Here is a 22093-nt window from a genome sequence, read left to right as displayed (position 1 = left end):
CTGAAGAGGCATAGTCCCTGTGACCCAGTGAGGACATTCCTCATTATTTCCCTTGCCAAACATTTCACATGAGTCTATAAGGGGCTCTGTATAAGAGAGGTCACTGCAGCCTCCTTTGTAAGAGCAAGAAAAAAAAGCAAATAAGTGTTTAACAATAGGAACATGGATACATTAGGTTATACAGTGAATATTTGCACTCTGACTAAAGTGAGTGAATCAAAAAACATTTGTCAGCAGGAATAAATCTCAAAAATAATATTGAAAGAAGAAAGCTAATTTACAGAAGGATGTGTACAGTATGACACCATTCATTTAGTTTCAACTACGTATCTTTTAGGGACACATACATATAAAAGTAGAAAACATGAATTGATAGGATAAACACCAAATATTTCTGCATATGGCCAGGTGTGGGGAAGTAGTGGTGATTAAGCTTCTAAGATGTCTGCAGTGGTTCCCATTAAAAGTAGAAAGTAGGCTGGGCACAGTGGCTCATGCCTGTAATCCCAGCACTTTGGGAGGTCAAGGCACGTGGATCACTTAAGGCCAGGAGTTCGAGAACAGCCTGGTCAACATGGCGAAACCCCATCTCTACAAAAAATACAAAAATTAGCCTGATGTGGTGGCGCACGCCTGTAGTCCCAGCTACTCAGGAGGCTGAGGCATGAGAATCACTTGAGCCCGGGAGGTGGAGGTTGCAGTGAGCCAAGATCGCACCACTGCACTCCAGCCTGGGTGACAGAGTGAGACTCCATCTCAAAAAACAAGCAAACAACAAAAGCACATAGAGTAGGTAATAGTCATGATATCTGATGTTTTTTGAGTGTCTGGTTTACATTTTTTATTTTTATTTTTTGAGACAAGTCTCACTCTGTCACCCAAGCTGGAGTGTGGTGGTGTGATGTCAGCTCACTGCAATCTCTGCCTCTGGGGTTCAAGCGATTGTCCTGCCTCAGCCTCCCAAGTAGCTGGGATTACAGGCGTGCACCACCACACCTGGCTAATTTTTATATTTTTAATAGAGACAGAGTTTCACCACGTTGGCCAGGCTGGTCTTGAACTCCTGACCTCAAGTGATTCATCTGCCTCAGCCTCCCAAAGTTCTGGGATTACAGGCATCAGCCACTGCACCCGGCCTTAGTATATGTGTTTTAATTTGTATTCACTCATTTAAGCCTCATGACAGCTCTGCGAGGAAAGTTCACTATATGTCCTCAGGCTTCAGGTAGAGGACCTGAAAGGGACAGGAGGTAACAGTCTGGCCAAGACCACAGAGCCAGGGAATAGCAGAGGAACATTTCACCTGGGAATTGCACTCCAGACCTGGGCTTCTCACTGTTCTCAACCCCTGGCAAACGCTCACTTGAACAAAGCCAGGTGGTGATACAAAGGTATTTGTTATATTAGTCTCTATACTTTTCTGTGTGCTTGAAATATAATAACTGCAACAAAGAATATGTCAGTATTTAGAGTAATGGGGTATTTGCTTGTGTGTGTGTGTGTGTGTGTGTGTGTGTGTGTGTGCTTTTGAGATGGAGTCTCGCTCTGTTGCTCAGGCTGGAGTGCAGTGGCATGATCTTAGCTCACTGCAACCTCCAGCTTCTGAGTTCAAGCGATTCTTCTGCCTCAGCCTCCTGAGTAACTGGGATTACAGGTGTGTGCCACTACACCCGGCTATTTTTTGTATTTTTAGTAGAGACAGGGTTTCCCTGTGTTGGCCAGGCTGGTCTGAAACTCCTGACCTCAGGTGGTCCACCCACCTTGGCCTCCCAAAGTGCTGAGATTACAGGCATGAGCCACTGCGCCTGGCCATTTGTTTTTCTAATAAAATTATTTTCTAACAGAAAGCAATCAGGTGAGAATCCACATAAGAAACAATTTAATTCAGAGATTATTGTTGCATATTTAAAAAAAAATGTACCTTCAGCTGGGTGTGGTAGCTCACTCCTGTAATCCCAGCACTTTGGGAGGCCGAGGCAGGTAGATCACTTGAGCTCAGGAGTTTGAGATCAGCCTGGCCAACATGGTGAAACCCCGTCTCTACCAAAAATACAAAAAATTAGCTGCGCGTAGTCCCAGCTACTTTGGGGGCTGAGGCGGAAGGATTGCTTGAACCTGGGAGGTCAAGACTGCAGTGAGCCATGATCGTGGCACTGTACTCCAGCCTGGGCAACAAAGTGAGACCCTGGCACCCTGTCTCAAAAAAAAAAAAAGTACCTCCTTGTAAATAAGTAACACTAAGACTTCATTTAGTGGTTGTCAAGCAAACTCCATCGTATTTTTATTTTCAGTTTTTATGGCTAGTAGTTAAGGGAGAGAAGCTTGGTTGCAGAGAAGAATGAAAGGATGATGGGAAAATAAAAGTAGGAGAGAGGAAAATGCAAGAAAGCGGAGATCTGTAGAAAGGGATGAAGGAATTGTATAGGCAGTGAGAATAGGTTCTTTAATTGAGAAATTCATGTTGTCTCACCGTCTGAAATGCCCCCAAAGGTAAGTTATTGCTTTATTTTGAGAAGCTAACGATAGCTACCTTTGTACCACGCTGTGTTCCATGTTTTACACACTTTACCTGTTTTAGTCTCACAACACAGTGTTATGATTCGATCTTTCCATTAGTCTCACTTTACTGAAGAGGAAGTTTTGAGGCTCAGAAAAGTAAGAAACTGGCCAAAGACCACAGTTAGTGAAGACAGATCTCTGATCCAGTTGCAGAGTCTGAGCAATAAACTACTTCAACTGATTGGTTTCACAGCACATTTCCTCATTTTACTTGGGGTAATCAGAGCAACTCTCTGAGGCAAAATTATTTCCTGGACTTGCAGCCATGTCACTAAGGAGCAGATGAGGTGAGATCACAGACAGAATCAGAATGATGGCCTGGTGCCAAAAAGATGTGTCCTAGAGATTTTTCATTCCTTTAAGAAGCAGAGAAGGAAGCGATAAATGACTTAACTTTTCGTTTTTCACTTTTTTAGACATCGCAGATGGCAGCAGAGAATATCGGAAGTGAATTACCACCCAGTGCCACTCGATTTAGGCTAGATATGCTGAAAAACAAAGCAAAGAGATCTTTAACAGAGTCTTTAGAAAGTATTTTGTCCCGGGTAAGTAGCATAATTTCTCCTGATTTAAGTTAAATCACTTTTTAGGAGAGTGTAAGATTGAGTTCTATGTTTTTATTCCATCAATGTTTATCATGAAGGTAAAAGTATAAAACCTTTTTTAATGTTTTCTCAGGCTTAGAACAGTATTATCTATATTTTAAATTGTTTTTAATTTGGCCTAGGTTTGAAAAAAATATTCCTTACTCTTTTGTATTATATCCAATGGGATTTTTTTGCCTCTCCAAAGAATATTTGTTAGCCAGTCCCTATAAAGAGCATGCATTAGATCCACTGAGGTGTGGCTTCTGTTCTCCCTATCACTGTGTACAACTTAAAAAACAGTTACCGTCAGCTGCTGGTGTTAGCTATCTAAAAGGCTATATAGTAGGGGTCAGCAAACTATGCCCATGGGCCAAATTCCACCCACGTCCTATTTTTGTAAATAAAGTTTTATCGAAACACTGCCACATCCATTCGTTTTCCTGTTATCTAAGGCTTCTTTTTTGCAGACTTCAACAGTTGCCACAGACACTATATGCCTCACAAAGCGTAAGACACTATCTGGCCCTTTACAGAAAAAGTTTGCCAACTATAGCTCTATAGAAAGAACAAAGTACACATGTACATCAACCTGGGAGTTCTTTAAGAAATTACCCCTCCCTCCCATGAGTGTAAATAGCCTTGATGGCACGTCTGAGAAATCAAATCTGACTTTCCCTCAGAGTTTCACACCTTTCTGGAGTGTGCAGTATCTTATTATAGTTCTTTTTGATTTTATGGCATACTTCTTTTGAAACATCTGATTTTTATTATTTTTTTTGATTAAGGAAAGTTAAATTTTATTTCTTTGAAGATGTTTCTGAGAATTTTGCAGTATCTTCTGAGATCATGAAAAACAGTTGATTTACAAAACCAGAGTTGGGAGGGGCTGCATTTGAGAGCTCCCAAAGGGATAAAGTGCTGTCCAAGTGACATGCGGCTGGCTGTTATGATGACTTGTGACCCAGGGGAGGGAGTTGCTGAGTGGGCTTGCTTGAGCACTTGATTTTCCTTATAGACGAATTGTCTTGTCTTCGTGCCTGTTACCCCTGCCAAATTACTCAGCCGCCAGGTGTTTTGGAACGTTTAGGTTAGTGTCTTATTTATTTAAAAAAAAAAATGATGGAAGTGTTGATTATTTTAATGTACATATATCCTTAGTAGCATTTCTCAGTAGATAACATTTTTTTCCTGAGCTTATTTGAATGGACCAATCTGCTTCTAGCTGATGCCTTTGCAAAAGCCTCCAGGGTCATAACTTGACTGCCTTTTCTTTATGTAGGGTATTAAAGCCAGAAGCCTGCAGGAACACTCCACCAGTGTGGATCTGGATAGCTCCGTGTCTAGTACATTAAGTAACACCAGCAAAGTAAGCACATTGCTCTTTATACGACACCCTGAAGAAGCCAACAAATGGGTCTTGCTCATCTGTCTACATACCTCCAATCATAAAACGTTTGCTGCTTCCAAATTTCTTGGCACAGGTGGAGGACTGGTCATGCAGTTCTATCATAGCGTAAAAGTTTTACATAAAAGAGCAGATGGGGCCAGGCACTGTGGCTCAGTGCCTGTAATCCCAGCACTTTGAGAGGCCGAGGTGGCGGATCATGAGGTCAGGAGGTCGAGACCCTCCTGGCTAACACAGTGAAACCCCGTCTCTACTAAAAATACAAAAAATTAAAAATTAGCGGGGCTTGGTGGCGGGTGCCTGTAGTCCCAGCTACTCGGGAGGCTGAGGCAGGAGAATAGCGTGAACCTGGGAGGCGGAGCTTGCAGTGAGCCGAGATGATCGCGCTACTGCACCCCAGCCTGGGTGACAGAGAGAGACTCCATGTGGAAAAAAAAAAAAAAAAAAGCAGATGGTCATTCCATAAACAAAGAAACAAGATCACAATTTGAGACAACTAAGATCTCATTTGTCACAATACAATCAATGGATTTCTTTCTCAAGTAGATTTTCCTATTAAAAAAAAATTAATATTGGGAAAACCTCAGAAAGTGGATTTGTGAATTTAGAGAAGTATACAACTTAAGTTTTTCTTTTTTTAAAAAATTTTATTTTGGATTTGGGGGTACATGTGCATGTTTATTACATGGGTATATTGCATACTGGTGGGGATTGGGCTTCTAGTGTACCCATCACCCAAATAGTGAACATTGTACCCAGTAGGTAATTTATCAACCTTCACACCCCTTTTCATTCTCCCCCACTTTTGGGGAAATTAAATTTCTGAAACTTTATCCTGTAGCTGGCTCTATGATTATAATGAAACATTACTGTTTTATTTGAATAAGCAAGTATCTATGTCCTTCTTTTAATAACTTGCTTTCCAGACATTTAATCATGTTTAAGCCTGGTCAGTTCAACTTTATAACTACTGAAAAGTGGGTTTGGGTTTTGTGCTAGGGAGGCCAGCTTTCCCTTCTGTTACCAGAGGACTCTCTTTTGCAGTAGTGAGGGAGGGAGTGTTTGTGGAGGCCAGCTCCTTACCACAGGCAGGGTTTACAGTCCTCTGCCATCCCTCCTAGACATATGGCTTTCAGAATTTTTCTAACCTACAGTAAGAAGCACATTTAACATTGTGGCGTAATTCACAAACACACTTACCTACACATTCACACACAAAATTAAAAGTTCACAAAACAATATTTACTGTGAACAACATACAATACATACTGATATTTTGTTCCATTTTATTTTTAAAATGCTCATGGCAAACTACTCAGTTGTACCACCTACTAATGTGATAGAGGGCCCAGTTTGAGAAACACTTCCTTAGATGGAATTTCAGGTGCTCCGCCTCCCAGATTCACGCCATTCTCCTGCCTCAGCCTCCCCAGTAGCTGGGACTGGTTAAAGTGCAGATTCTGGTTCAGTAGGCATGAAAGGAGGCCTGAAATGCTGCATTTCTGACGAGCTCCAAGGCAATGCTGCTGCTCCTGGTCTGCAGACTCCCTCAGGGGAGTGAGGACCTAGACAGCAGTCTTGTAAAAGTGAGTTTCTAAGTTAAAATCCAGGGGAACATGATGCTGTGTTCCAGCCTCCATCTAATACACACTGATCCCACCCTGCAATTCGTTGCAAGTTTGGAAAGGTTATTTGCTTATTCGTTGTATACAGATGACCCACACACAGCCCCTTTCATGTAGGAAGTTACCTAGGAGGAGAGAGATGACAGATACAGAAACAGCCCCAGCATCAAGCAGAGTGTGGTAGGAGCCCAGAAGTTACAAATAAGAGACACTGGTAACTTCAGTGTCAGAAGAGCAAGGGGAGGGGAAGTTAGGTTTGGTCAGTGGAACCAGGGAAAAGGTAAGGGGTGAGGGGGGTAGTGATGCTCTTGGACTAAATCTTGGTGTAGGAATTGTGCCTATGGAAGTGAACAGAGAAGAAGGCATTCCAGACAGACCAGTGTCCATAGAGATACCATGAAGAAATTCATGTCACTCAGGTGGCTTTCCAGTAAGCCTTATTGCTTTCTTTTTATTTTTCTCCAAAAGGCAGATCTAGGAATATATACATATTCATTCTTCAGGACTCGATAGTTGTGAAGATTCTTTTAAAAGGATTTAAAAGTCTGTCTAAGATTTCAATTTCTAGAGTCATTCTAAGATGCAACTTTTCAGAAGCTGCTTGTGTGTATTGTATATGTTTATGTGTACTTCTTTACATCTTTTATTCATCTTGAATTGAGAAACTACTATATCCTATTTTATGTAATTGGATCCATTCTAATAAATTGATCACCTAGGAGTTGCAAAGAAACCAAATAGCCCTGAAACTTGACAGATGAAAATGTCCCTTTCAGTTGTCCAATTAAGCTAAGGGTTAGCTCTTTGATATAATTTGGAGGGATATTAGTAAGAATTTAGATCAACAGGTTTGCATGATGGAGATTGTGTTCTGTGATGTATTGTCTTAGACAGACTTTTAAATCCTTAAAAGAATCTTCACAACTGTTGAGTCCTGAAGAATGAAAAACTTTAGTTATGAAAGTAATCAATATTTCATAGTATGTTGGGAATTTTTTCCTAATTCTTATACAATTAAATGTATGTGACTTCTCCCTTTAATAAACACATTTCATTTTTTTTTCAAATTAAAACCCTCAATACTTGTTACCTAAAAGGCACTCAACTGTGTAAATGAACAGGTAGAATTCAGAGTCTCCTGTCCACTGTTAGATGCATTCAGTCTTGTTTACTCTATTCATGTTGATTTATTTTTTCTCTTCCAACAATTTCAGTAGGGGCAAGCTGCTACAATTCCTCTTTTTAAATATTTTAAATATATTAAAAATATGTTGGCCACTAGCCACGTCCTGGGTGCAGTGCTAAACATCAGTTTGCTTGAGTGGTAGTAGTTAATTCCTTTGAAAAGCGTGCATCATGAAGGCATACAACTTTAAAATATTGTCATGATTCTCAACAAATGTTTGAGTACTCCATAAATTTATTGCGTACCTAATAAAACAATAACTTATGTTTGTAACATTTTACAACATAAAAAGTACTTTTGGTTGTATTACCTTGCTTTGTTCTTGAAACTCAGATACATTTTTATTATACGCTTTTACAGAAGAAATTGAGGTGCAGAAAGAAATTATTTGCCCTGAATTGTGGCAATAAGTGCCTACAGAGTGATTTTCCATATTCTAAGAATATTGATATAGTTGTTAATCTCAAATTATGAAGTTGAATCTCAACAGTAGATCAGATTCGGAGAGAGCCTTAAAATGTGGGTTTAACATGAGTGAACACATGTGGCAAAGATAAAGAACTGGGTTAAGCAGTGGAGACAAGTTCTCCAGCACTCACACCCCTTAGAAGCTGTAGTAAACAGTCCTGTTTTCTAGAGAGAGGGCATTATTCATGGCGTTGCCCAGAACGTTACAGATTGTGGCTTCTGTCCTTCACTCCTGCACTTGGCCAGTTTCCCTGTTTCTCCAGCAAGCCTGCAGTGTGTCCTTCAGGAGCAGGCATTTATTTAATGGACCTTCATTTTCTTCTGCTTTTGGTGGTGGCCTCTAGATGGCATTATAATCAGAACACATACTTAGATAACTGAAATGTTTGCCCGCACTGGAACTAGAGATTTATAAATCCCACAAATTCCCCATGGCGTGTCTGATCTGCTATGTGTTTGCTGCCAGGAGCCATCTGTGTGTGAAAAGGAGGCCTTGCCCATCTCTGAGAGCTCCTTTAAGCTCCTTGGCTCCTCGGAGGACCTGTCCAGTGACTCGGAGAGTCATCTCCCAGAAGAGCCAGCTCCGCTGTCGCCCCAGCAGGCCTTCAGGAGGCGAGCAAACACCCTCAGTCACTTCCCCATGGAATGCCAGGAACCTCCACAACCTGCCCGGGGGTCCCCGGGGGTTTCGCAAAGGAAACTTATGAGGTATCACTCAGTGAGCACAGAGACGCCTCATGAACGAAAGTAAGATTTGTTTAAATTTGTTGCATAAATAGCTGGGGCATATCTGTGACTAGCTGGGTATGTGCATCCCAGGTATGTTTATTGAGTGAGAGAAACGAGTCAGGCTTTACTCTTGGTTCGGAGATAAAACTGGAAGCAGTGACATGTTTGTTCGAGCTGCTCGTGTGTATACAAGCAATGGGCACATGTATTGTCAGGAAGCAGGTGAAAGTGAACAAAAATGGTACCTAACATGCATAGTCATTACTCCTCAAACAAAGTAAGAGACGTTGTTGACTGTGGAACTTTGCTGCTGTGAGGAAGAGAGCAAGCGGATGAGTCTCCCCATCTGAAGCCCTGGAGCAGGGTTATAGTGGGAGGGAGAGGCAGTGATCCCTACCGGCAGAGCAAGAGAGGTATGCTGGCCTCATGGGGTGATGGGAGTGCCTTGGCTTCTGGTCCTAGCTCTGCCATGAACTAATTGTGACCTGGACAAATTTGCTAAACTTCTCTGAATAACAAAATTGGAGTAGATGTTTTCTAAAATCTCTCACTGTAAGAATTCTAGATTCTTCTAACAAGATTTATTCATTGTAATAGTTGGGTTCCAGTGACCAGTTAGAATCGTCTGGTTATGGAGAAGGGTAATCAGAAGTTCCCCCCAATTCCTTCCAAGTGTCCTTTAGTGATTCATTTAACTCTATGTGCCAAAGACTATAAATGGACACAGAGTTATCTTTAAAAACAACTTAAAACAATTTTAAAAATCCCTCACCTAATATGAATCAGGGTGACACCTGTGTACAGTTGCTGCCTTCTTCTGACTGGCAGCTGCAGAAGTCCAAGGACCTATGTGTTCGTGTAGTTCATACATGGATCATTGAGAGTGTGAGTTAGTACAGAAGTGTTTGGAATGTTCTGAGTAAAGAAGTGTGAGCATGAACAGTCCTGGATGATGGAGCAGAGCCTCCCAGCTTTGTTTTCTATCAGCCATTGGAAAGAGTTCTTGGTTCTTTGGAATTCAGTGGGGTAGTGGTGATCCCAAAAGCAGGGGACATGTCAGAAGGTACTGCTTAATAAATACATGCTTTTAGAGACACGCATCGTTGGGTTGTAGCTGTGTAAGTTTCTTGTGTTTAACATCCTGTCTGCACACTCCTTCTGTTCTGCCTCACCACTGCCTGCCCACTCCCCTGTTGTTGGCGTTTTCAGTGATCATTGAAACATTCCTGTCTGGAGAGTCCTAGTTCTCTTGTGAAGTCTGCTGTTTCTCAAAAGCCAGAGTTGGTAGGACTTAGTATCAGTACTTTTCCTTTCTCCGTGAAGAATGTAGCTTTATAATAGATGATGTCACACATCCGTAAGGAGAGGGATGGTGAGATGCCTGTCTGGCTGCCTCTCTAGCATGGCCCATTCTGCTTTCTTTCCCTCTTGTGAACGCTTTTCCGATTTATCTACAGGAAATAAGACATTGAAATTCAGGGCAGGATATTGTTCATTTTAAAGGGAAATGTATTTTTTAAAGTTCAGATTTTTTTTTTTTTGCTTTTGTTTATACTTTAATTAAAACAATTTTTTCCTGCCAGTTCCTGAAAAAGAAAATAGAGAAAGAAGTATTGTTCCTGGGTGAAGTGGCTCACTCCTGTAATCCCAGAGCTTTGGGAGGCTGATGTGGGAGGTTGCTTGAGGCCAGGAGTTCAAGGTTACAGTCAGCTGTGATCGTGCTACTGCACTCCAGCCTGGGTGATAGAGTGAGACCTATTAAAAAAAAAAAAGTATTGTTGGGAGCATCAACATGTGGGAAATGGTCAAGAACGGCCGTCAATATACTCTGTTTTTCACTGAAAACTACCTTTGCCAGAGAGCGAGCAGAGATGAGGAAGAGGAGTGGAAGAAGTACTTCACTCTGATAGTGTTACTGGAACAACGAGACAAAAACAGTTGTGCTTCTTCCATCTGTTTGCTCTGTGTCCCTGTCGGCGCCCCCTCTCCTGCTAACCCCCCGTGCTTTCTCTGATTGCTGTTTAGTGTGGATTCTTCACCTGTGGGCGAGTCTAAGCACCGCCCAGGTCAGTCTTCAGCTCCTGCTCCTCCACCTCGTCTTAACCCCTCCGCCTCCTCGCCAAACTTTTTTAAGTACCTAAAACATAATTCCAGTGGAGAACAAAGTGGGAATGCTGTGCCAAAGAGGTGAGCACACTCATGTGGCAAGTTTGGTGTTGTCTGTTTTCATGGGGAGTTCACACTGATGAGGATGCGCTGAATGGGGGGAATGTCCATGCAGGAAGCAGAGCCACTGTGTGTGTGTGTGTGTGTGTGTGTGTGTGTGTGTCTTTGTTTATATTTGGTCTTCAGCTGTTATTTGAACCAAGTTAATTTTACTATTGATTACTTTTCTTAAAATTATTATGAAAACAGATCTTAATGGCAAATTGGTTTGTGTTTGTTTTTTTTTTTTTTTTTTGAGTCAGGGTCTCACTCTGTTCCCCAGGCTGGAGTGCAATGGCATGATCTCGGGTCACTGCGGCTTCTGTCTTGTGGGTTCAAGCAGTTCTCCTGCCTCAGCCTCCCGAGTAGCTGGGACTACAGGCACACGCCACCATACCCGGCTAATATTTTTATTCTTTTTTTGTAGAGATGGAGTTCACCATGTTGACCAGGTTGTTCTTGAACTCCTGACCTCAAGTGATCCGCCTGCCTCAGTCTCCCAAAGTGCTAGAATTACAGGTGTGAGCCACTGCACCCTGCTGCAAATTGTTTTTTTATACTTATTTTCACATTTCCTCGCCCTAGTGGACACTTACATGCATGTGTATACACACACACACGCACACACACACACAGGATAACATCTGTGTTTGATCATGTACACTGCAATTTGTGCCATATCAGAAACTTCCTGATTGATTTAGGAGAATTATTTTTCCCAGTTTGGAAGGAAGAGTCATTTGGAAAATGGATTGATTTTCTTTTTTAAAAAATTATTGATCCCATTCATTTAAAATCAAATTTTATTGGTGAAAATGAAAGTTAAATCTCATTTGTGAACTATTTTTAATTTCTTACCTAGTTTTCTTTTCTTAGCGTTAGAACAAACATGTTTCTTTTATTTTGAAGCTTATATTTTATACTTTGTGTTTTTATGTTTCTTTATCCTAAACTCTTTTTTCAACCAAACTCTTAGCATCTCCTACCGTAATGCCCTGCGGAAAAAACTTCATTCTTCTTCCTCTGTGCCAAATTTTCTAAAATTTCTGGCTCCTGTAGATGAAAATAACACCTCTGACTTTATGAACACAAAAAGGTAGGGCTTAATTTAGATATATCAAGCCTGGTGTTATTAAGTGTTGAATATCATTAGATATACAAGGGTGTTTTAACTACTGTTTTGCCATTTAAAAAATCATTTCAGCTAAATCTGTTGTATCTTCTTTCTTATACTTTTTTCTTACTGAATGTCATTTTTAAAAATGTGCAACCAACCTGTTCTCTAGTTTTGACGAGGATTAGTTTGTTTAAGTGTTATCTTAAGAAAAGTCTTTGCCAAGTCTCCAAGACCAGTGTTTCTGGGTAGTGAGCATATGTCTGTTTCAAATCAGGATGTCTGATCTGTTCAGGACGTCTAATCTGTAAGTTGAGGGGATTGCTTAGTTACAGGTACATAACTTGGGTATAAATTAGAAGGGCCTTCTCAGGTTGTCCTGTGAATAGGAGAAAACATTTATGATTGTGTTTATATATTGATAACTATATTTTGTAGTTTAAAAAATACACACGTTAAAACAGTCGTCATCAAGTGACTGCATAGTTATTGCCTTGCTGGTTCTGTGTAATTAAATTGCAACTTTTTTCATTTTTTGTGGGAATCCTTGGAGACAAGGGCCTGTGCTGAGCAGATATACCCATGTACAGAAGACGGCAGAATGGGGCCCCTTGGCATCACCCCCTTTCCCCCTTTAGGCAGTTTCTGTTTTTCAAAGTGGCACCAAGAGAGGCCCAATTGGAAGCTATGATATGTGGAACATGTTTCTTAATCTCTGTTACAATCGAAATCATTGAAGGGCATGTAATCTTTCTCTTTTCATGAGAAGAATCCTGTAAGAAAGCAGTTCTTTAGGAATGATGACCCACTGTGAGCTTGATATAACTTCTGTGATTGTTTGTTTATACAAAGATAGTTGATAATTTAGTGCTTTGTTTAAAAAAATGTTAAGCTAACAAAATCCCATGAATTCCTCCCCACTAGTCATAAATCAATCATCTTATAATTAATTTTAGGGACTTTGAATCCAAAGCAAACCATCTTGGTGATTCTGGTGGGACTCCTGTGAAGACCCGTAGGCATTCCTGGAGGCAGCAGATATTCCTCCGAGTAGCCACCCCGCAGAAGGCGTGCGATTCTTCCAGCAGATATGAAGGTAAGGCCCGTACCTGAAATGAAACCTCAAAGAGAGCACGCTGACAGAGGACCCTGGGAGCCCCATCATATTGGTAAGAAAGCAGAGCGCTGTCCTCTTCAGTATTGGCAGGTCTGAGGCAGTCACAGAGGTAACTAGGGAGGCAATTTAGAGGTTACCCTACATTTCTTAGGGAAGGAATTTACAGCTAATTTAGGGTAACCTCTCCATAAACAGGAGCAGAGCTCTGAGGTTTAGAGTGGTCACAGTGTTACCAGCGGTGAATCCAGACAGGTCTGCAGCAACCTCACTTCTTGCCTCCTAGGACATAAGGCAAAAGGAGAGACTGAGGCAAGTTTTAGAGCAGGAGTGAAAGTTTATTAAAAACTTCAGAGCAGGAATGAAAGGACGTCAAGTACACTTTGAAGATGGAAACTTGAGAGATGAAGTGTGAGATTTGGCCTTTTGACCTGGGGTTTTATATGCTGGCATACTTCCGGGGTCTTGCCGTCCGTCTTGCCGTCCTTCTTCTCTGATTCTTCCCTTGGGGTGGGCTGTCCGCATGTGCAGTGGCCTACTAGCACTCGGGGGTTGTGGGGGAGCATGCGCAGGGTGTTTACTGGAGTTGTAGGCGTGCTCACTTGAGGCGTTCTTCCTAGAAGAACCTCATGCACCCGTTAAACTCCGCCATTTTGCCTCTTAATGCGCATGCTTGAGCCCACTCGCCCCCGAGATCTTATTGGGAAGCTGCTGCTCACCGGTTTTGGGTGTTTTCTATCTACTGGGAGCCCGCCCTTCCTTGGTGCCCGCTGTGACCAATGATCACTTCAGAGAAACAGTTGACAACTGCCTGACCGTCACCTGATGGTCGCCTGACATTGCTGGTGCGTATCTGGAAGGGGCCCTCTCCTGCCCTCCTCATGTCTGACGAGCTACCCGCTGTTCACCAAAGCGTGGGCTTCGGAGTCTGCATTCAAATCCCAGCTTTTCCCCTTAGGAGCTGTGAACTAGAACAAGCTGTCTAAAGTTACCACCTATAACCTGGGATTAATTATGCCTGTTGCCACACTGATAGAGACAAGGCAGCATGATATCATTACTGATACATTTTTTTTAAAGCATTCAAAATTCATAGTACTGGAAAGAAAATCAGTGATGTGAATGTTTCCAGGGTAATGTCACCTCTCATGCTGTGGAAGGCCCTCTGTTGAGCCTGGCCCCTTGCTTCTTTTGCCCCAGCCCTTCCATGTGGGGCACCGTGGAGCTGCCACTCACCAGCACCTTTTTTCCCTCAAGTAGTTTATACCTATAAAGTATTCCTGCCGTGGGTGGCCCCTCCGTGGAGCTGCTGAGCCTGGCCAGGGCTTGATTTCTCTTGCTGCCAGCGTGAGCCGGATGGCCACATCTCTCTTCCCCTGTCCCGTGGAGAGGCCTGCTTACCGCAAAGAAGGGCTCTTCCTCCCAGGTCCTGTAGCACCCTGTTAGAGGGTGTGGAGTGGAGCAGTGGGAACCAGAGCCACCAGAGGGAGGCCCTGGAGGAGGAACGAAGCTGATTCATGTCTGAAAGGGGTGCCAGAACCCAAGTTTCAGTGTTTAATAAAGACTGCCTCGGTGTTGCGGTAGCCATACCTCACAGGGCATGGTCGCTTGGAAATTTCTGCTTGGAAATGCTTTGTGCAGTGGCCAGGATGTGTTAGGGGCCACAGATGACTGCTTGCTCCATCATAGAACAGTTCCAAGTTTTCAAACGAACATTCATAGACTGAGCCGCATCCTGCCTCCCTGTCCTCTCATTGCTGGCTTCTTCTCTGGTGTCTGAAGCCACACGGAATGTGTTTGCATCTGTTTCCTGCCCTTCAGATGATGGAGGACCATGGAAGCTGCTGCCTCCTTTAGCTCTCTTCTCCGGGGGAATTTCCCTCGTCACTGTTTGGGAACCCCTGGTCCGAGTCCTGTCCTCCGAAGAGCCTCTGCCCCTCGTGAAGTCCTGAGTTGAACCTGGTGTTCACTTGGCCTCTGGCTCTGGCAGTGTGTTGCTCCTTCCATTGACCTGCCACTGCTCTGTTAACGCAGATTGATCTTCATAATCTGTTTCTGCTTTAAGTGATTAACTCACATTCTCGGCTCTTATTGTATCTTGTCCTTTGGGATGTGAACCGTTATTTAAATTTGGACTGGTTTCCTGACTTGGCATGGTGGACCATGCCTGTAAGCTCAGTGCTTTGGGAGGCCAAGGCAGGAGGATCCCTGGAGGCCAGGAGTTCGAGGCCACCCTTGGCAACATAGTGAGACCCTGTCTCTACAAAAAATAAAAATTAGCTGAGCGTGGTGTTGTGAAGCTGTAGTCCTAGCTACTTGGGAGACTGAGGCAGGAGGATTACTTGAGCCCAGGAGTTTTAGGTTACAGTGAGCTGTGATCACACCCCTGCACTCCAGCCTGGGCAACAGAGTGAGACCTTGTCTCCTGGGCGGGGCGGGGGGGGGAAGTCATGTCTATACTTGAGAAGTTTTTTTCCCTCACATAGTTTGTACCTATAAAGTATTCATCAGTTTTGAGCAGTCCTTTTGCAATTGTTTTGAGTCTTGATTCTGGTGACCAGTAAGTTGTATATATTTGCCTGTCAAGTGGACAAACATGGCCTTTGTGCCTTTAAGTAATGGCTAAAAGTACCAAACAGAACAGGGCCTGGCATAGATGCTGCTCCTCCTATTCCTAGGCTGTAATCACCCCTGATTCATCAGACCCCAACCATTCAGCTCCTCTCCGTCCTGTGCCCCACCACCCAATCTCCTGCAGGAAGATGTCCTAGAGACCCCTGTCAGCGCTAGGCAGAGATCACATCCATGTCCACCTTTCCTCTGATGCAGGCTCCCACTAGCCTCTCTGTCTTGTGCCATGCCAGCCATGAACTCACCCTCATGCCCCACCCGAGCCCTTGCATAGGCCATTCCCTCTGCCTGGAATGCTCTTCCTCAGTATCCCCATGGCTCCCTCCCTCCCCTTCCCTTGTATCCTGACTCTCCCATAGCAGCTCTCTCCCTGTTCTGAACATGTTCACAGGTTCATCTTCGTCACCCATCTCCGGCAGCTCCTGCAGGCTTGATGGCTGCTAAAGGCAGGCAAGTCAGTGGCTGAGATTCTTGCAAACTTAGTGATTAGTGATTTCTCAACTCCCTCCTCATGCCTCCTCTGCCTCTATAGGCACATATTATTTCTTATCTTTTCTTGGAACCAAGCTGGCTGAATTTCTGGATAACATTGTTTAAGTGTTCTGTGTATGCAAAAGAAAAACAAGAGAATAAAAGGATTATTAAGGAAGAATTAATATAATAATAGCCACTTATTATGTTCTTTTTATACTCTGCTAAGTGCTTTACATGAATTATTTCTTTTAATTAGTCAACCTTAAGAACATAGACATTTTTATGAAGCCCATTTTACAGGTGGGTGAGTGGAGGCTGGGAGTGGCTTAAATCACTTTCCCCAAACCAGGGAGTTAGTGAGAGCCAGAGGCAGGACCTCAGCTCGTGGGTCTGAGCTCCAAAGCTCGTTCTCTGAACTGCACACAGCACTGGGCTGCAGCCAGAGATGCAGGACCCTGCAGGACCCTCTGGAGGTGGTCCTGCCTGTGCTTCCCTCTTCCCACAGGAAGCTCCCTATAGGCATCTGTGTTGGGCGTGGACTCTCAGTATATCTGCATGTCTCCCTGTTGGCCAGACACCAACACTGAATGGAAAACATGTTTCTGGGCATTTTAATGTACGGACTTGCCTTCAGTCAATCTCCTCCGCCCTTCCACCCTGACCGCCTCCCTAATAGTTAGCAGTGGGACTGGAGCGTGAGTGGCAACTGATTTCTGTCTGAGAGGACAAATCAGGCATCTTTGTCCTCTGCCACTGTCTTTTCCCCATCCTTAGGATGCACGATGCCAGGGCCCTCCACTGTGGTCTGTGACCACTTTGACCCATACCAGCAGGTCTCCATATGTTCCTGAGAGACGTCACATCCAAAGACAGTTTAGAGCTCTGAGGTTTCTTTCCCCAGAGGTCCCTGCTTTGTGCAAACTGTCTCCAGCTGAGCATGCGCAAGACTCTGTTCCTGATTTGCCTGGGCGGCTGAGCCATGGGCAGCTGAGCCTGCAGCCACTGGACTCACTGCATTCCCACTCTGACTTTGGCATGAAAGACACACAAGTGTGCTTGTCAGAAATAGATCTTAACAGTACCTTTTAACACCTATTTCAGGTGCTCAAAATGACTGCCTGTTTTACATTTATATTCTGGCAGTACAAACTTCAATTGGACAGGAAATCTTACAACCTTTCTTCTAGGTGAAAAAGCGAGGCAGGGGTGTTTATACAGTTCCATCCATGTCATCCCACTTGGAAGATACTAGTAAAACACACCAACAATAATATAAAAACCATGGTGTTTGCAATAGTGATAATGTTACTAGTGAAGGAAAAATAGAAATTTTCTGTAATTTGGAGATTCTAATTTTTATAGATGGGCTAAAAAAAAAACCTGGAGAGAACAGTGTTAAGTGAGTAAGGAGTGTGTCTCTAACTAAATATAGTGTAAAAAGAGAAGAAAATACAAAATCAGGCACAGTGGATAGAGGTGGGTAGTCTAATCTCTAATATGGGCAAAATTGTCTCAAACAAAATTAGTCTGCCTCTTGTTTACTCAGGGATATGTGACTGTTTTCTATACACAAAATCGCCATGAAATAATTAAGTTGCAAGAATCTGAATTTTATGTTTTGGAAACCTATCTGAGGTAGGTAGGAAGTTAATTTATATTTAGAAATTTGCTTGCGTATGTCTAGTAGCTCCAGGGCAAATATTCCCAAATCCCAGACTATTTTTTTTTCTTTTTAAATTCAACAGTGACCAGTTGGTCTCTTGTAAGAATTACAGCTTTAAGTTAGCAAAGTCTAAGAGGGCTGGTTTTAATCCTGAACCTCAGAGGGTCCCTGCTTCTCAGATGCTAAGTAGGTCATGTGTACAGCAGGTACTACCTTGAAGGGTAATTGTATGATAAATAGAAAATCAGTGATTTTTACTTGAAGACTTGGCAAGGCAAATGTTTTTGTAATAAAAATAGATTTTGAAATAGAATCCTGAAAGCTGCCTGTTTAAATGTAAAGCAAATGGCTTTAGTGATGCTTTAAGTGTGGTGGTCACTTCTGGCTGCCCCAGAAACTACAGAAAGTGCGTTCTCCTTGGTGCTGTGGGTTCTTAGGGTGAATGCCTTGTGTGACACTGAGTATGTGGAAGGACCATTCATTCGTGGTAACTATACACTAGGCAGAGGGTGGCGTTAGCAAAGCTGCTGCAGGTTGGGTGTGTTTAAGATGGCATTTGTAGAGCGTACATAAGGGCAGACATATGGTTTTTTTAAAATTTGGATTTTTCTTTTAATTTTTATTTTTAGTTCCAGGGTACATGTGCAGGATGTGCAGGTTTGTTACATAGGTAAACGTGTGCCATGGTGGTTTGCTGTACCTATCAACCCATCACCTAGGTATTAAGTCCAGCATGTAGTTATTTTTCCTAATGCTCTCCCTGCTCCCTGCCACCCCCCAACAGGCTCCAGTGTTTGTTGTTCCCTTTCCTATGTCCATGTGTTCTCATGATTCAGCTACCACCTATGAACGATAACATGTGGTGTTTGGTTTTCTGTTCCTGCATTAGTTTGCTGAGGATAATGGCTTTCAGCTTCATCCATGTCCCTGCAAAGGACATGGTCTCATTCATTTTTATGGCTGCATAGTAGTCCATGGTGTATATGTACTGCATTTTCTTTATCTAGTCTATCATTGATGGGCATTTGGGTTGATTCCATGTCTTTGCTATTGTGAATAGTGCTGCAGTGAACATATGCATGCGTGTATATTTGTAACAGAGTGGTTTATATTCCTTTGGGTATATACCCAGGAATGGGATTGCTGAGTCAAATGGTATTTCTAGTTCTAGATCTTTGAGGAATTGCCACACCATCATCCACAATGTTTGAACTAATTTACATTCTCGCCAACAGTGTAAAAGCATTCTTATTTCTCTGCAACCTCACCAGCATCTGTTGTTTCTTGACTTTTTAATAATCACCATTCTGACTGGTGTGAGACGGTATCTCATTGTGGTTTTGATTTGCATTTCTCTAATGATCAGTGATGTTGAGCTTTTTTTCATGTTTGTTGGCTGTATGAATGTCTTCTTTTGAGAAGTGTCTGTTCATGAGAGAGACATATTTGCTCCTCTGAGTAAAGGGTAAGGATGCTTATGTCTGTGTGACAGCCTTCTCTCATTTTCAGAACCTCACTTTGGATCGCCATCGTTGGCCTGTACTGAAGGTAAAGCAGACAGAGGCAGTCTCATCCGTCAGATGAAGACCTGATACAGCTGTTGATTAAGAGGCTTTCTTCAGATCATGGTTTAGAGCAGTGTTTTACAAACTTGATGTGCATAGAGTCTTCTGGAAATCTTGTTAAAAGGCAGACTCTGTTGCAGTAGGTCCGGGTGGGTTCTGAAGTTCTAACAAGCTCCCCAGTGAGGCTGATGTTTCAGGTCCACTGTGAGGAGGCAGGGCTTAGAATAAACAACCATGGAAAATCAGTCCAGATCTTTGATGCGTCCTAGGTTAGGCCTTTCTGTGAGGCTGCCCTGGGTCTCTAGCGATGGACTCCAGGAGTCTGTCAAGTATCTCAGGTCTCAACTAAGTCTGAGTCATCAGGGATATTTTTTGAGAAGAGTTGGGCTGTCTGAAGAAGCAAAGAGCGAGTGTGGTGGGGAAAATGCAGTGATTAAAAACATGGTAAAGTTTAAAGAAAGATTTGACCATGTGCCAGGTGAACCCAAATGTATGATGCTTTGCATCTTTCCTGCCCTTTGGTTTTCCAGGGAGGCGAGGCCTTATCTCTTATGGAGCACAGGAGACACAATGTGGGTGTTTGTTTTCTCAGCGTGGGCTCTAACCTATTTGTCAAGCCTACAAAAAAAAATGCTGAAAATCAACTTCTGACTAGATATCTGGTAGTACATAATCTCCATAATCTTCTCTCTGGGTGTATTATGCAAAAGATAAGCCTTTGTTATTAAGAAACAATTTTTAAGGCAACTCACAAGTTTGAAACGGGGAAAAATCATTTTATTTACCTCTATGTGCCAGGGAACAATATTAAATTTAGTTTTATACTTTTCCTTTAAGCATTTCAGATTATATTGTGCATTTCACCAACAATAGAAGGTTTCAGACTTTATATGTCTTGTAAGAAAAAAACCAAAACCTAATATTGATAAGAATGATTTATTGATTTGAAACCCATTGTATAAGAAAATAGTCCAGTGAAACTTAAGTTCAAAGTTTTTTTTGTCTTGTGGGTGTAGCTATGTCAATATGCCTAATTTATAGTAACATTAAGTCTAGTGGATTAGATATTAGATATCAATTGAGATAAAAGCAGTAATAAACAGTAATGCCTAAACTGAAGTATATAATCTGAATCTTTATGATGACCAATTTATATTATTGTGAAAAACTTAGGAACTGATTTGAAACATGATGATTTACATGTGTCATATGTAGTTTTCAATAATTTATGTACCAGCAGGAAATTTTAGTGGATGATGTAAGTGGAATAACTGCAGGTGAAACTTTGCTGGAAAATACAAGCATAGTGACATCTGTGCACCAAAAGCACCTGGAGAGATTTTTTAAAACACGGGCCAGACATGCCCTCCTGGCTGTCTCCCTCACTGTCAGTGAGTGTGGGGATGGGGTCTGGGCCTGAATTCTTTCTTTCTTTTTAGACTCCTCAGGATTCTGATTGCTGCCACGTTGAGAGGGTTGACCTCAATTCGGACCTCAGAAGGTGACTTGAGAAACTGTCACCACTTGGTGGCAGTGTTGCTTCCTGCATCTTGATTGCCCTTGTTTCTTTCCAATCCCGGAAAAGTGTGCTTGTTTTTTTTTCTCCCCCGTGTTTTTGTTTTTGATCTTGTTACAATATTTATATTCCTTGCTCATTTGCAACTTATTTGAATGGAGAGCTACTTTCTGAAATCTAGGTGTTTTTCTTTTCCTACAGGGTTTTAGGGCATGGGTAAAACAAGGAAGAAAAAAATTGTCTTCAGTTGGCAGAGACGTGGATTTTTAAGATAGTTCTTGATTTACTTTCTGTATAACTTTGCTTTTGTGCGGTGAACAAAGACCAGGTTCAAGATAAAATATCGCAAGCCAAGAATCTGATTGTTCATGGATTTCTATAGTTAAAGATACTTGATCACCTCCCCATCCGTCCCCCGCCCCGCCCACCCTGCGCCGCCCCCATACCCCATTGTGCTTCTTGGCTTTTCATTTCAAAAGTCAAGGAAGTCACAGTGAATGGCAAGATTTTACCTCGACTTGCTATTTTTGTGCCTGTTAACAATTGTGAGTTAACATTGACTGAGCTTTTCCTAGTGAACCTCTGGCGTTTAAACAGTCCATCCATAACACCGTGTGAGGGCTGGAGCTAAGGTTATTGGTGACACAAGATAGCACCTGAGCCAGTGCTGCCTGGTAGGAGGGCTGAGGGGCAGAGGGCTGAGGGCTTGGATGCTGAGATGCTAGAGTCAGATGGCCTGGATTTGAATCCCTGCCCTCCTGTTCTGATACCAGCTGACCCATGACGATGCTAGAGCACTTGACAGCAAATTCCTCCTTAGGGCTGGTCTAACTCTAGATTGTGTGCCTGTGTGCCTGCAGGAGAATGTCCAAAGTGGGTGATCTTGATCTGTTAACCTCTGAACTTTAATCTATATCAGGGAGCCATTGAAGAGTTTAAAGCAAGTGAATGACGAGTAGTTTGAAAATATTTCCAGGGGGATAGAATTTGTGGACGTACCTAAACATGAGCAGCCTCAAAATCAGGGCTGGGACTAGAGTGAGGCCAGCACGTGTCCAGGGTGCAAAATGTAAGGAGGCATTCGCTTTCAGGGCCTGGCAGGTGTGGACCCTGAACTTCCAGGACCTTGAGAGTGAATGTCTCCTAAGGATTACACCCTGGGGGCCTGTTTGCTTCATCCTGGTCCCTGGTCCTCTGTGTATCTTACTGCCTGCTTCAGTAAACAGGCAGCCCTGCAAGGGAAGGAAGGGTT

General features: G+C 42.7%; 1 protein-coding gene across 2 annotated transcripts in view; it reads left to right on the top strand.

Annotated features, from left to right (window-relative positions):
- Positions 1-22093, top strand: part of TBC1D1 (TBC1 domain family member 1) — a 247157-nt gene that overhangs the window by 150367 nt on the left and 74697 nt on the right. For both annotated transcript variants that reach the window (XM_030800843.1, XM_030800844.1), the window contains 6 exons: positions 2976-3104; positions 4426-4512; positions 8297-8577; positions 10585-10746; positions 11741-11860; positions 12835-12974. In XM_030800843.1, the coding sequence (XP_030656703.1) occupies positions 2976-3104; positions 4426-4512; positions 8297-8577; positions 10585-10746; positions 11741-11860; positions 12835-12974 (919 nt within the window). The remainder of the gene's footprint in view (positions 1-2975; positions 3105-4425; positions 4513-8296; positions 8578-10584; positions 10747-11740; positions 11861-12834; positions 12975-22093) is intronic.

The sequence above is a fragment of the Nomascus leucogenys genome, chromosome 20 (genome assembly GCF_006542625.1).
Source record: "Nomascus leucogenys isolate Asia chromosome 20, Asia_NLE_v1, whole genome shotgun sequence".
Lineage (NCBI taxonomy): Eukaryota > Metazoa > Chordata > Mammalia > Primates > Hylobatidae > Nomascus > Nomascus leucogenys.
Note: the sequence above shows the minus strand (reverse complement) of the source record. Positions and strands in the feature narration are given on the sequence as shown.